Source organism: Theropithecus gelada, chromosome 3, assembly GCF_003255815.1.
Source record: "Theropithecus gelada isolate Dixy chromosome 3, Tgel_1.0, whole genome shotgun sequence".
NCBI classification, from domain to species: Eukaryota; Metazoa; Chordata; class Mammalia; order Primates; family Cercopithecidae; genus Theropithecus; species Theropithecus gelada.
In genome coordinates, this window is record NC_037670.1 from 100,255,231 (window position 1) to 100,272,155 (window position 16,925).

General features: G+C 35.9%; 1 protein-coding gene across 3 annotated transcripts in view; it reads right to left on the bottom strand.

Moving 5' to 3' along the window:
* The window catches only part of SCIN (scinderin), an 87,605-nt gene that overhangs the window by 36,567 nt on the left and 34,113 nt on the right, over window positions 1-16,925 (bottom strand). For all 3 annotated transcript variants that reach the window (XR_003118554.1, XM_025379318.1, XM_025379319.1), the window contains one exon: window positions 13,106-13,255. Coding sequence is in view for 1 of the 3 variants with exons in the window: in XM_025379318.1 (XP_025235103.1) it covers window positions 13,106-13,255 (150 nt within the window). In the remaining 2 variants the exon portion in view is untranslated. The remainder of the gene's footprint in view (window positions 1-13,105; window positions 13,256-16,925) is intronic.

Below are 16,925 nucleotides of genomic sequence, written 5' to 3' on the forward strand. Positions count from 1 at the left end.
ATCAGGCAGACTGAGCTGGGTGGAGCCGCTACTAAGAGTCTCTGTAATCTTCTTTCCACATTTAAAGTGGCATAATAAATAATACGGTTCAATTATTATGTGATTACTACTATGACTAGCATATGGTGAAAATTCAACAAACGGTAGATCCTGTACAACAAATGGTAGATCCTTTCCTCACCTTTATATATGCAGAGTCAAATCTTTCCCTGGTCAAAGCATTACTCTTTCTGTATTATAAAACCCTGCATATTACTGGACTAATCCTTTGCATAATGATTTTACCACTGGACTTCTTTCTACACACCTCCTCATGGACTTACACTTTATTATTTGTTCATGTACTGATCTAATGATTTTATAAAGCAATCTAAAGTCTTGGTAATGTACCTTTGTTAAAATCTTATATCTTAGAATTAAACTACACATTGAATATAGATCTGTATGTCCCTCTCCAGGCAAAACCTAGAGAAAAGTATTTTATGCAATCAGCAAAAGAGTAGGTGACAATGCTGAGAAGAAGGAATACGATATAGTAATCTCTTCCTTTCATTGAAGTTTCTCCATAATTGTGGTGTCTATGATATCATAAGTCCTTGATTATAAAACAAATTCTCTGATCCTCCTCTGTGTTTCCATCGTATTTTCCCATATAGTCTTGTACCTATGACCTTATTTTGGTGAGGCAAGATATATCTGTTATGTAAGGTTTATTTCTTGAGTGTCTATAATATTCTGGCTTTGTGGGAAACAGTTGAGTCTACAATGGTTAACAGGTTAGCTTTGATCCCTGCTTCAGGTGAACTGACTTTCAGTGCAGTGTTTTAGCTGTTTGGAGTTGCTGTAACAGAATACCACAGACTAGGTAATCTATAAAGAAAATAAATTTATTTCTCACATTATGAAGTCCAATATCAAGGTACCAGAATCCGGTGAGGCCTTCTTGTTACCTCCATCTCATGGTGTAAGGAAGAAAGGTAAGAGAATGTGGGGAGCAAGAGAGCAAGAAGGGGCCAAGCTCGCTTTTACATAATGATAAACCCATTCTGGAGAAATAACCCACTTCTGCAATAATAATGTCAAACTATTCACGAGGGCTCTAGTCATCTCCTATCAGGTCCCATTTCCCAAAACTGCTGGATCCACAAAGACCATTCTCCCCCTCTCATGGCTGGGGCTTCACTACAGTGTCTCTGGTAACATTATTAGTCTCAGTAACTTCTTGCTTATTTTCATTGACTTTGGAAAAGATTACGCTCTGGTAATCTAAGTTGGATAAAAAACTAAGTTGGATAAGAGGAGAAATGGAGAAGAAAATAGGGCACCCCTATAGTGAGAACATGAGCTAAACCGCCAGGAGTATTTTTTCACTGCCCTGTATCGCCATATACATATACATATACACACATTTATATGAACTTGTTTAATTTTATCTCATCCTTTGAGGAGAAGGTACATAAACCTGATTTATATATGATTTTTAATTCAGTTTGGCTAAGTTTTGTTTCAATGGCAAGGGAGTTGAGAAAACTTTTTTATCTACATAATCCAGAAAATTTCCAAGCATGAAATTTTAACTGAGCAAACTCAAAAATGGCTTTTCAGGTACTCTGAGGCACTTAAAAATATTTGCATTCCTTCTATGCTGTACATTAAGAAAACATATATTCTTTCCAAAAAAATGTGTATCCCAATTACCCTGAACCTAATGCCTCTGTAGTTTGGATGAAGGGGTGAATACTATTGGTAAGAGATATAAAACAAAGGGGTAAGCCAGTTGAATTAGTCAGTTTTCGCACTGCTATAAAGAAATACCTGATACTGGGTAATTAATGAAGAAAAAAGGTTTAATTGATTCACCATTCCACATGACTGGGGATGCCTCAGGAAACTTACAATCATGGTAGAAGGTGAAGGGGAAGCAAGGCACATCTTACATGGCAGCAGGAGAGACAGAGGGAGCACACAGGAAAAAACTACCACCTTTAAAACCATCAGATCTCATGAGAACTCCCTCACCATCAAGAGAACAACATGGGGGAAACTGCCACCATGATCTAATCACCTCCCACCAGGTCCCTCCCTTGATGTGTGGAGATTACAATTACAGAGGAGATTTGGGTGGGGACACAGAGCTAAACCATATCACCAGTCCACTGAGTACAAACATTGTGCTATTAAAACTAGTAATTATTATATGGAATATATAAAATGAGGCATAATTATCAAACATTTCTGGCAAAGTTTTTGAAGTTGTAAAATAACTTCACAGCAGTTGGGATTTCCCTTGCTCTGTATGTTTAAGATCATGGTGTCTGTAAGAAAGACTGCTTGGGTGTGATCCACAGATTCCTTTTTTTTTTTTTTTTTTGAGACAGAGTCTTGCTCTGTCGCCCAGGCTGGAGTGCAGTGGTGCGATCTCCACTCACTGCAAGCTCTGCCTCCTGGGTTCACGCCATTCTCCTGCCTCAGCTTCCCAAGTAGCCCAGACTACAGGTGCCCACCACCACGCCTGGCTAATTTTTGTATTTTTAGCAGAGACAGGATTTCACCATGTTAGCCAGGGTGGTCTCGATCTCCCGACCCCGTGATCCGCCCATCTCGGCCTCCCAAAGTGCTGGGATTACAGGCGTGAACCACCGCGCCCAGCCGATCCACAGATTTCTTATTCTTATTTCCACTTGAGCAAGTTACATAGCCTATCTATGACTCAGTTTCCTCATCTGTAAAATAAGGATGTAGTAGATGCTATTGGTGCTCTGCCCATATCACCTTGATCTAACTTAGAGGTCATTTGTAGATAGCGTCTTAAAGCTCTAAGTCTTCTGTTCTCTACATGGTGGCATTTTCTGGCCATGGAGCTGTCTATAGTGTCTTAAAGCTCAGAGTCGTTTGCTTTCTATCTGGTGGCATTATCTAGCCATGGAGCTGTACTGTGTCCAAATACAAGGTGGACTGGAGGTTTTGGGGCATTAAGAACCAAGGAGCAACGCTCAAGCAATGAGAGACGGGAGTTACTGGCTAGATCCAGCAACCACTCAGCCTTCTGAGGGCTAATGCCTGAGGGTCTCTTTGAGACTCAGTCCCAGTTGCTCACTGCAGTAAGATATCTGTTAACAAAATGTTGTCTCACTTTACTCCTACTTGGTGCTTTCAGGATCATCTTTCAAATAACAACCTGCCCCCAAGTCCTTGTCTCAGAGTCATCTGTTGGAGGAAAACAACAACATAGACAGGAAATTAAAAATGTCTCTATTTCATAGTAAGTGTTGTAAGAATTAAATCCTGTAAAGCCTATAGAAGACTGCCTCTTCTGTGGTTAGCACTGAATGTTTGTCAGGGTAGTAGTTGTTAGCTCTTTTGCAGCATTTAAAATCCATTTCCTAGATTATTTAATTCCTATGTTAATAATAAGAAACACTTGTATGCTATCAAGAAAATGTAACAAAAAGATTAAGGAAGGAACAGAAAGTTCAGCCTGCCAGTGAGCCATCTACATTTACCCTTATAGAACATAAGATGAGAGAAGTCGTGCCCTCCCGTAACAATAGTGTTCCATAACAGTGAATATCACAACACAATTGTAGAGCATTTGCTCCTTGATTCAAAACTGTTTTTAATCAGCATATTTGTCTTCTCTAGATGCACTCTATCAGACGTTGTTGAGATGTATTTTCGATAGCGGATTGCTTTTTAGTTTATTCATTGCAATAGAGCATTAATATTTAATTTCTCTGTGATGCATGGTATATGACTTCACTTACCAACATATTTCTATGAAGTTTTTTTGTTTACATACATATACTAATACATTTTAGCAGCAAGTTAGTACCTTTTTCATTATTAGTACATTATGGGATATCTGACACTGAGAATTTCCTATTGGTTTCCACTGAGCAGAATACTGTATTTACATGAACAAACCATCCTTTCCTTACAAAGTCACTTTAAAGTCTTTTAAATAAATATATTATTACATATACTTTTTTCAAAATAATGTAATTCTAAAAATTGTGATGCACTAGATACCCTTGCAAACATAATAGCAATTCTAATACAATAACACTAGTTTATACAAGTGCTGTCAATATAACCCAGTTCCAACACTCTGTGATTCTAGGCTCTGGAAAAACAGTACTAGGAAGCACAATCCAAGTGGTCACCATTTTAGGAACCTCTTTCCAATACGTGAGCATATTCCCTCATAATATTAAACAAATGTTTATTATCAAATACATACTAAGGAGATGTGAATTGCTGAATCTTGCAGATTTGACATTTTCGCATCCTGGCTTGGCTAACTCTAAGCACAATATGTAAGAGGAAACCGATATAAAGTAAATATTATTGTTTATTATTATATACCTAAAGACTAATTTACTAAATGAATGCAAGAAATCATGAATCACTGAATCAGAGACCTGGCCCTTTTATATCTGTGTTTGGCTGATTCTTAACACAAAGGATAAGATGAACTTGACCAGAAATTACTGAAAAAATACAGTCTGTTGGTTTTTTTTTTTTTTATCACTATTGTGACAAGTGGAACACTAAAAGGATAGAATAGAAACTGCCATTATAGTTCAATATTTATATTAGCTTATCAATTGAGATACACGCCTTGTGGGGCAAAGATCCATCCCTCTCCCCTGTCCTACCCATTAAATCCATCTGTCTTGGAACTGCATTATCCTGTTTACAGAGTCTATTGATATTCCCTCACTTCAGCTGCAAGCTAAAGGGAAAATTACCTCATTCAGAGATGATTGCCAAATGGTGTTAATTTGGACTGATTACATAACAGTGGTACCTTATCTATAAGGTTACAAGTCTTCATGATGAACTTTGGTGTGACAAAGGGGGAGATTACATGAAATGTTATCACTTTATTGCAGCATATGATAAGCTGTTACTATATGAATTTCTTATCTTTGTTCAGAACATTTCAACTTCCCCCACTGGATGAACTGGTGAGGAAAAAAATGGGTATCCATATTCAATACTAGAAATCCAAGCAACAAATTAGTTAAATTAAATAACAACAAATGAATAGGGTCTTAAACAGTGCCTGGCAAACAGTAAGCCATCAATACATGGTAGATCTAAATAGCTAGAGCAACTATAGTGTTCTAGAGAGCATCACAAACTTGGGGCAGGTGCTCCTTATCACTGTAATACTTTGGATTTCAGTACTGTACTAAGTATTACTGCAGTAAAGCAAAATGGAGAAAATGCATTAATTACAATGCAACAAAGAGGAGAAAGGGAAAGATTCCTGCTTGCTTGTATTTCTGATAGTTCATCTCTTCTCTATATGCAGTGTAGCTTCAGGACTAATTTAGAGAGGGTTGCAAATATATTTGCTTCCTTTAACTTAAGAATCTTTGAATGGTAAGTTGGTAAATGGATCTCCTCTTTCCCAATGACTCATAATAATGTTATTTCAGTCAAATGACAAATACTTGATGAGCAGTGCCTATGTGTCAGGCACCATGCTCCATGAAAGAGAGATTCCAAAATATTTAAGACATTGTTCAATTTCCCAAGGACTTGCAAAAATTCCTAGCAAAATAAAAGTGGTATAAACAAGGAAGTTAAAACTACTTGGAAAATACACAAGTATTTAGACCCAACCGATATCTCAGACAACTCAAATTTCCATTCTTACAAAGTACAGAGTTTCGACTAGAACTGAAAAAAAAATAGCAGGGCAACAGAAAAATAGTTTAATGAGTTATTTTTTTGTGTGGGTATTACAAACCCATAGAGCAACCTTAACCTTTTTTGTTTGTTTGTTTTAAGAGACAGGGTCACTTTCTGTTGCCCAGGCTGGAGTGCAGTGGCTATTCACAGGCATGATCATAGTTCACAGCATCCTTGAACTCCTGGACTCAAGCAATCCTCCCACCAGAGCTTCCGAAATAGCTGGGACTACATGTGTGCACCATCAGCCTAGCTGTATATTTATTTATACCATTTTCCTATAAAGCTTTAGACGCTTTCAAAAATGCTATATATACTGTTCCAAAGTGGTTGTGACAGGGATTTTCACAAAGCTCCCCATTTCAATTACTAGTACTTCTTTGGTTCATTCGATACAACCCTACAAAGATAAATGGAGAATGATTGATTTATCTAATCAAAGATCACACCCCAGAAATAAAGTTCTTTCCTTTCTCTGTAGTATCATTTTCAAAACAATCATTCTTTATTTAAATGTACAACGATATTTTCATTAAAATATTAAAATATAAACCCATGTAAGTCCAGTAAACTTAGGACAAACATTTCCCACAGAGAAACTTTAAGGAATGCTGACAAAATTCTAAGCTTCCAAGTTCCGATTTGATTTGGTAATCTTTTACATTGTATGCTGAAATGTATGAATGTTCCAATGATCAAATTATTAAAATTTAAAAATCACTCCTATTTCTGTAAATTTAAATTATGTAAGACCTTTGGAAGCACTAGCCATGTGCACAGCCTTTTGACATTAAGTTTGGGGGAAGAATAAGACAAATGTACTAGAAGACTCAATAACAAAGCACTACATGTGTGTAGTTCCTTGGAGTTCATGGAGCAAATTCACCTTTAGTCCAGAGTGGTGAGCAGTGGTGGCCCCAACAGTTCCGAAAGAGGCAGCACTGAAATTGCAGGCAACAGCCAATCAGGGTCGCCAGGCCAGCGGGCAGCAGTGTTACATGCTGTCCTGGCAAGAAAAAAATTGGAGTTTTGTGGCTGCTGGATTCTAAAAGGGGTGATGACCTGACCTGAGAGGGACGTAAGGTAACATGCATTTTAATTCACAGATGAAGAGTTTTAGATACTAGCTACACATTTCTTACTGTGTGAAGCACTTTCACTTGGAGTATATGCCATCTGCCTAATATGTGGGACAGTATTGCACTAAGTATAAATAAGCTCGAGACTTGTTCGTTGTTTTCAAGAGGCTGTAACTATCACCTGAAAAAAGAAGAGGAGCAGAATATTTGAATTATCTTTTCTAAATACTAACTGCCCTTCTATATAAATCTAGTCGGTCTTAAAACTTACTTTAATCAGCATATGACTTTGTTCATGTCTACATCAACAATATCACCTAAAACAAGGGTATTTTTTAAGTAATATCATCCTCTAAAAAACAGAAAAACAAGCATACTTAGTTTCTGGAACTACATATTTCACAGTTAATTGTCTTAATTATTCAAATACGAGTGAGCAATGTGTTAGAGCTGTGAGGGCTACACAAATACAAAGGCAGTGCCTGCCCTCAAGGAACTTAGTATTGATAACATATACATTTTATTTTGCAAAGTACTTTGAAGAAATATGGCTAAAAATTTACTCTTTGCCTCAGTAGGCTTTGTAGAGTACATCTCTAAAAGATAACTTAAGAACTATGTTCACTATTCAACTCTAGTTTTTACTAACAAGACAGCCAGATCAGCATAGAGTAAATATCCCATCAACTTTCCAAGAGAATGGCTGAATACATTCTTTTGTTTTCATACTTTGAATTATGACTTATTAAAACAAAAGCAACACATTTTCCAATTTGGGAGAAGCTTTGGAGGTTAATCTAGACTATATGCAAATATCACAAAGTCTAAAATAGGATTTTCATCATGAGAAGTCTTCCAACAAATTGTGGTGTCATTCAGACCATGCGCTCTGGCCTCTGAGGACCCTCATGACTTAGTTCTCACACTTTCTGACTATTTTCTAGTGCATGCTTATCTCCTCAAGCAGACAATAAAGTAAGCAGAGTCTTCAGATTTCACTGGGAACCAACCCTGCACTTGATAAACAGTTATTAATGAAGATATAATATGTTATTCTGATTCTCTTTTTTTTTTAGGTCAAAAATCTGAAACAATCATTGCATGTATGACTTTCCAGAGAGCCTTACAGTTGCTTTTATAAAAGCAAGAGTTCAACAACAGTTCAGCAACACAGCATCTGCCCACCATCTCCCTGTAGTATTTTTACTGCCAGTATTTCACCACCAGCATTTACAATGATTATAGGCTTAACGAATTCATTAAACTATATTTAAAAAGTCTTTCCAGAATAAAAAAAAATTGTTGTTGTTTCAAACAACTTGCCCCTTCTTCATCTTCATTCTTTTTATATCTACGGGATGCTGGTTTTTTTTCTTAATGAAAGTCTATAAAACATATATATATTTTTTTCCTTGGGTTATTTTTCGTTTATTTTCTTTTTCCTTTTTTGCTTTCCTCCTAATGTTTACAAAATGATTAATCAAGGAATAAAGTTTGGGACCTTAAGGCTAGTGAAATATTTAAATTTCTTCACATTCACTGATTATTTTAAATATGAAAAGAAGAAAGATGGTGAAATAAACTTTACATAATTTATGTGCAGTCATTTATGGTAAATACATTTGCAGCAAAAACAAGCTCAGAGTAAAATCTGACTTTAGTTACAGAGTTTAGATTTTTCCACATATAGGATTGTCTTCCTATGTAGGCACATAGGCTTTTAAAAGTACTAAAGATGCAGAAAGGAGAGTGAGCACACATTCTGTTTCCCCAGACAGTCTTGTTAATGATGGTTGTGTTCTGTCTCCTCAGTGCCCCCTTTTACTCTACAACGTGCTTTGCTTTGGAGGATAAATTTGTGGTCACCCTGGAGATAAGCCATATAAAAACTGTGTGAAAATAGTGTGATCAATAGCTGAAATACTTCAAACTAAAGACAAATTTTTCAAAAGACTCTCAGAAAAGTTTGAGTTTCAGTGTTGAGCACTTTAATGTGTTAGACAAGTTCAAAAAATTCAGCACTGAATACAGACTAATGAAAACAGGCTCATTTAATTGATTAAAATATGCTTGCTTTCAAGGCATTACTTTCACATAGAGAGGCTTTCAAAGTTTTTAAAGTTAATAATTTTAAAAGAACCCCATTAGAAATGAATCATTTAAAAAGTCAAATTTAGGCTGGGCGCAGTGGCTCACGTCTGTAATTTCAGCACTTTGGGAGGTCAAGGCTGGCAGATCACGAGGTCAGGAGTTTGAGACCAGCCTGGCCAACATAGTGAAACCCTGTCTCTACTAAAAATGCAAAAAATTAGCTGGGTGTGGTGGTGGTCACCTGTAATCCCAGCTCCTTGGGAGGCTGAGGCAGGAGAATCGCTTGAAGCCGGGAGGTGGAGGCTGCAGTGAGCTGAGACCATACCACTGCACTCTAGCCCGGATGGCAGTGCAAGACTCTGGCTCAAAAAATAAATAAATAAATAAATAAATAAATAAATAAATAAAAGGTCAAATTTAAAAGATATTTGAAAAATTTTTAGATTTTCAGACTCCATCTCTAGTAAAATCGACAGTTGTACTAGAGTCTCAGAAAAAGGAATGACATTTTTTAATCTTAAACGAGGATACTCTATGTGTGTGTGTGTATGTGTATGTGTGTGTGTGTGCATGTGTGCGTGCATGCTATAGACTGATTTGGAACACTTCTGAAACCTATTAGTTCCCTTCTAAGAAAAATATTTGCTAAATGCATAAAACAAGATACAAAGTATTATAATGGAAATAAATTACATTGAAATGCAACTCTTAAAATATCAAAATATATATATTTTAAAGTTTGGTAAAGTAATATATGAGCGTTTCAGTAACTCATTAAATACTAGTGAGCAGAAGATCTAATAACAATAATAATTACCAAGTAGCAATGAGCAAAAATGATATTTTCAGGTTGTGTACAATAGCTATAATGTGATCTGAAAAGTCACAGTACTGTTCCTGCTACTCACATTTGCTTATTACTTTCACAATTGGAGGAAAGGCCATATTTCAGTTAAGAGGTTAGTGAAAATAAAGTTGTAATTCTTCCCAACCAAGTTCATGAGCTTTTTGTATTCTATACTTATCATTACAACACTAAGAAAGCCTAGAAGTCAAACAAGTTTGTTATAGGTGCTCACTTAATAAATCAAATAATTACTCTTTCTTGTAATCAGACTACGAAACTACATTTCCAAAAACAAAAAGCCCACTGAATGCTTTTTTTCCCCTATCTAATAAAGGTTTTCACTGTAAATTCATCTCAGTTCATTGTGTGGGTGAAAGGAGTCAGATAAAATGTAGTATAGACACTGAATGTATTGAAAGAAAACAAAGTGGTTGCTTTGTAGGATTTTTCTAAAAACCAAACGGAAAAGTCTTGGAAACACAGACGCGACATTTTATCTTAAGCATTATCTCTCTTTATCCTATCACTAATATTTAAAAGCTAAATTATATTTTTGCACAGTTTTTCTTCATTTGCATTTTCTTATTTTAATTTTACAGTGTAATGTATTAATTGACTGTTTACACTTTCTTTTCCAAAACGTTGAATGAAATCCAATAAGCAAAGACACCAAATATGTACATGCACAGCAAAGCCCCTCAGCCACAGCAGCATCACTTCCTGAAACAGACTACAAGTGAAAAATGAGTGGTAATTAAACACAGCTGCTGCCCAAGAGGTAAGGTAGAATCATAGATCATTAGAACCTAAAGGGACCGGAGAAGCCATTTTGTCTAACCCTTCACTTTGCAAATGAGTAATCAGAGACAATGAGTAGTTAGGAGACTTGGTTTGGGCCAAGGGTGACCCTGGAGAAGCATCAGTGATGTCTGATAGTTAAAGTAACACTCTTCTTACCACTTCTCAGGGCGAGTCCTGTTCCTGAGTCTGCTTCTATCCAAGCATAGCTATCGAGATAAGGGGTTACAGTCAACTAGAAATACATCTTATTTATAGATTTTTGCTTCCAAATATGTCAAGTTAGAAGACTTACATGGTTGATCCCATCTCTAGAACAGAGGACTTAAAAGATCAAGAATTTGTTTTGAATACTTTTCAAAGTCTGATTTATTAGCTATATTATTCTAACCAGTGAAAATCCAGTAAAACCATCCCTAATTTTATCTTAATTTTTAAAGTGGCTTTTCTTTCTGATTATAAAATGAATCATATATGTTAATTATAACAAAGACAAATGAAGAAGGAAATAAGCAGCCACATCCCAAGATGTAATACTGGTAATATTTTAGCATATTTTTCTAGTTATATATGTATGTATGAATACAGAGCTATATACACACATTATACATTAGTGTAATATTGCATATAAAATTTTATATTCTGCCTTTTCTCCTAGCATTATACCATGAGAATTTTCCCCACTGAATTAAAATTATTTCCAAAACATCGTTAATATGAAAGTCTGTGTCTGGATGTTATTAAAGCAATAACGTTTAAAGACATTACAATATATAAAGTTATTTCATATAATTTCTGATCACTGGATTTTTAGGTTATCACTGGACCATGTAACTCTACTGCAGTAAATTTCTGTAAATCAAAAATATTAAAAATATGTTTATGAGATAGTCTTTAGATAGATTTAAATGCAAATCTAAAATTACTGGAGGAAAATGTATATAATATTCCAGGAAATCAGAGAAATGAAAACTCAGAGATACCACTTACTGCTATTAAATGCAGAAGTTTCTAAAAGGTATTGTATCAGTAGATTTTGACAGGGCTCTGTAAAGTCACGATGAAACACAGCGCTCATACAAGGAAGTAGCAACTGGTGCAAACATTTAGTGCCTGGAACATCGCAGGAGTACAATAAATATATTTGTTGTGTGAACAAATGGAAATTAATTTGTGAATACGTATCAAGTCATCTCAGTATAGTTATGCTCCTTAACTGATAATATTATTTAAGGGAATATATACAATATATACACTTAGGTAGTCACTGCAATATTCTTAAAAGACAAAGATTGGTCACAACCAAATGCCTAAGATTCATATAATGGTTAAGTAAATGATGTAGGTCTATAGAGCCAAGAATCCTTAATTTTCACATTAATTTAAGAACTACACTAAAATCATACATGTGTTGCCTGTAATTCTTAGCTTAAAATGATTGAAATATTTTAAATACTTGCATATTTAATCTCTTGGTGTAATATTTTATTTAATTCTTTTAATGAAATACAGGTTTAGCATCCCTAATCTAAACATCTGAAATTAGAAATACTCCAAAGTCTGAAACTTTTTGAGTCCTGATGTTATGCTACGAGTGGAAATTCCACCCACAAGTACTTAACACACATTTTGTTTCATGAGCAAAATTATTTAAAGTATTGTATAAATTTATCTTTAGGCTGTGCATGTAAGGTGTATATGAAACATAAATGAATTTCATGTGTAGATTTGACTCCCCTCCCCAAGATGTAACATTTTGTATATACAAATATTTCCAAACTGCTGGAAATTCAAACCCTGAAACACTTCTGGTCCCATACACTTTGGAAAAGGGATACTCAACCTGCAACTATTAATTTTAAAATTGAAGAAAACCGCCGTGTTTGAAAAAGCCCTGAGAAGGCTAGGCGCAGTGGCTCATGCCTGTAATCCCAGCACTTTGGGAGGCTGAGGTAAGCAGATCATGAGGTCAGGAGTTCGAGACCATCCTGGCTAACACTGTGAAGCCCTGTCTGCCAAAAATAGAAATAATTAGCTGGGTGTGGTGGTGGGCACCTGTAGTCCCAGCTACTTGGGAAACTGAGGCAGGAGAATGGTGTGAACCCAGGAGGCGGAGCTTGCAGTGAGAAGAGATTGCATCACTGCACTACAGCCTGGGCAACAGAGTGAGACTCCATCTCAAAATCAAACAAACGAACGAACAAACAAACAGTAAAACCCTGAGAAGCCCAGATGAATAGATGAAAGAACTATTAATATTGTCTTCCTTCCAAAATACATTCTTATAGTCAATTTCAGAAGTGCCACTCATTTGTTTCTCCTCATATACTATAGAAGATAGGGCCAGAGTTTCCTTTGATAGTGACACCAACAGTGAGAGAAAGTCGTGACTTTCTGTTTTCCCAGCTCTATCACTTAGATAACCCTGTTGTTTCCTCTTGCTAATTGTAGCTAGGCTCACTATTGAAAACTGTGTTGAATCTCTTTCCCCTTCTTCATCACCCTGCCGCCTTATACACACACACACACACACACACACACAGAGTTGGAGAGATAACCCTTTAACAAACAACAGGAATCACCATACCTTTATAAGTTCTGAGGGTTCACTTCCTTCTTCCACGACAATTAGTTCAGACCTTCCTTTCCTTTCATTGTAACGAATGCCAGTAGCTACCTGGTTTGCCTTCAGACGTTCATATTTGTTGCATGAGGAACCACACCACTGATAAATTTTCTAAAAGAAAGAGAGAGATCTGTTGACCCTAAGAATATGAGGAAGACATTTAGCCTCAGTGTAATACTTTGATTAATTAGGAAAGAAAAAGGAAAATTAAATGACCTGTTGTTAAGGTGTATACATAATTGTTATACTTCACTCTGCATTCTGCTGCTTTCAGTTAGCATTACAAAGTAAGCAGTTTTTAAGCATGGAAAATATAATATATATATCACCTTTCTCTGTGTATATAATCTATAAATTACAATTTATAAAAGTAAACATATGGATAAAATTTGAAATAATAAATATATCACACTTCAGAAAAGAAGTCAAGAATCTGTTAAGATACTCTTGATGATCATAAAATTAATATAACACTTTTGTAAAACTATTCATGTTTTTAAATTGACAAATACATATTGTATATATTTATTGTGTATAACATGATGTTTTGATATATGTATACATTGTGGAATGGCTAAATCAAGATAATTAATATATGTAAAGCAATTTAACAATTCTTATCAAGAGCAATAAAAAGATTGATACTGTCCCAGTAATATCACTATCTAGCACTTACTTTAATAAATAATTCATAAAAGGAGAAAAAAAACACACATATAAGGGTGCTCATTGCTATGTGACTATATTGGTGAGGCCGTGGAAAGGCATTAATTGTTCAAGAATAGGATAATAGTCATATAAATTGTGATACATAGGGAAAATTTGATACTTAACTGTTAAAATTAAACTTTAACATCAAAACATGAAAAAGTAGAAACAGAATAACTGGGTGATATATTGTAGCAATTATATTAGCTACCATTTAGATTAAACTACTATATATTTTAGATTGTAGATTTTAGTATAGTGTCCAGAAGGTATACAGATACAAATGGAAAATAATAACAAAAAATTATCTCCTCCATTAACATTGTTTACCAAAAGAAAGAAAGAGAAGTTGAATAACAACCAGAACTGGAGGGGCTGTGGGAATGGGCATTATCATCCACTATTTGGGTGGTATAAACTGACACAGGTTTTTAAAGGGTAGTTTGGCATCATTATAAAAAAAATTAAGGCCGGGTGCAGTGGCTCATGCCTGTAATCCCAGCACTTTGGGAGGCCAAGGTGGGCAGATCACGAGGTCAGGAGATCGAGACCATCCTGGCTAACATGGTGAAACCCTGTCTCTCCTAAAAATACAAAAAATTAGCCAGGTGTGGTGGCAGGTTCCTGTAGTCCCAGGTACTTGGGAGGCTGAGGCAGAAGAATGGCTTGAACCATTCATGAGATCACGCCACTGCACTCTAACCTGGGGGACAGAGCGAGACTCTGTCTCAGATAAATAAGTAAATAAATAAATGTGCTTTTAATGTCAAGAAATTCAATTTATAGGAATCTATAATACAGAAATATTCAAACATGAGATATAAAAGCAAAAGAAACTATTGCAGGAAGTCAGGGACCCCGAACAGAGGGACCGACTGGAGCCACAGCAGAGAAACATAAATGTGAAGATTTCATGGACATTTATCACTTCCCAAATAATACTCTTATAATTTCTTATGTCTGTCTTACTTTAATCTCTTAATCCTGTTATCTTCGTAAGCTGAAGATGTACGTCACCTCTGGACCACTATAATTGTGTTAACTGTACAAATTGATTGTAAAACATGTGTGTTTGAACAATATAAAATCAGTGCAGCTTGAAAAAGAACAGAATAACAGCAATTTTTAGGGAACAATGGAAGACAACCATAAGGACTGACTGCCTGCAGGGTCAGGCAAAAAGAGCAATATTTTCCTTCTTGCAGAGAGCCTATAAACAGACCTGCAAGTAGGAGAGATATCGTTAAATTCTTTTCCTAGCAAGGAATATAAATATTAAGACCCTAGGAAAGGGTTCCTCCTGGGGGGAGGTCTATAAATGGCCACTCTGGGAGTGTCTATCTTATGTGGTTGAGATAGGGACTGAAGTATGCCCTGGTCTCCTGAACTATCCTCAGGCTTACTAGGATTGGGAAATTCCAGCCTGGCAAATTTTTGGTCAGACTGGTTCTCTGCTCTCGAACACTGTTTTCTGTTGTTTAAGATGTTTATCAAGACAAAACGTGCACAGCTGAACACAGACCCTTATTAGTAGTTCTGTTTTGCCTTTTGTCCTGTTTCCTCAGAAGCATGTGATCTTTGTTTCCTTTCTGTCCTTTGAAGCATGTGAGCTTTGTGACCTACTCTCTGTTCTTGCACACCCTCCCCTTTTGAAATCCTTAATAAAACTTGCTGGCTTTAAGGCTCAGGTGGGCATCATGGTCCTACTGATATGTGATGTCACCCTCGGAGGCCCAGCTGTAAAATTCCTCTCTTTGTACTCTTTCTCTTTATTTCTCAGCAGGCCGACACTTATGAAAAATAGAAATAACCTACTTTGAAATATTGGTGGCGGGTTCCCATGATATCTGGTGCCCAACGTGGGGCTAAAACCCAGCACCCTGAGATTAAGAGTCTCATGCTCTACCGACTTCCCCCGATAAGAAACAAAACAAATGGCCATCAATAAGAGGATGGCTAAATAAATGTCATTGCATGAATGCTGTCTACTCCTCTTCAGTAGTTAAAAATTAAGGAAAATGTTTAAATACTGATGTAGAAAATTAGTGAAGGTATATCATCAAGAATACAATAAAGACATAGAATAATATAATTACATTAAAGTAGAAACAAAAACACAAGCTCTGTCTCTGTGTTTGCGCAAAAAAAAGATAAACAGTTTTAAGAGATTCAGAGGGCATGCATATGCAGAAAGAAAGCCTTCAATGTTTACTGTATCTAAGTCAGTGATTTTTTTGTTTGTTTTTATGTCACATACATTTCTAGGTGCTTATTATGCTGGGGACACCCAGATAAATAAGAAAAAACTAGCAAGGAGAGGTGGACAGGTAGAAAAATTGGCTAATACATTTGCGCTGTGCTTAGTTTTCACAACATTCCCACACACATTTCATCTAGTCAGCCATGTAGAGTTGTGGTTAAGTGTGAGGGAAATGGAGCTAGGCTGCCACTTTCTGGGTATTTGATAGTGTGTTTGTAATTTTTCAAAAGAGTAAATAAATTAGAAATAGCACAAGAAAACATTCAGAGAAATGGACTCTTTTCTCTGATTACATTTCCAGCCCAGTCATTTCTTCACTCAAAAAATGGTTTACTGAGTGACTAAAATGGGGCAGCCTCTCTTGTAGATACTGGAAGCACCATTCTGAACAAAGTAGGCTTGCAACAGTCTCTATGACCGCTGCTTAACATTCCTGATTACCTAGTCCACAGTCTTCCTTAAGAATAAAACACGCATTTTAGGAATGCAAAACTTTATAAGAAATAAAATCAAAAGGACTATGTCTAGCAATCTTTTTCTCTCAAGAATTGAATGCAGTTATTTTGTATGGTCAAAGGGCACGGTCAAAGGTCAAAGTATAGTAAAACCATATCTAGGAAATACTCACAAAAATAGTAAAACTTTAAATTATTTCTAAAAGAATAGTGCACTTCTACTGTTTCTTTTTAACCTCTTTTCTACATTTGGGCATTGGAATATGAGGCTCACATGTGGAGGTCATTTGAATACCATGACGAAGTTAGCAGTTAGAAAGAGTGAAAATAAAGGACTCCCACTGATCAGTCAGCTCTT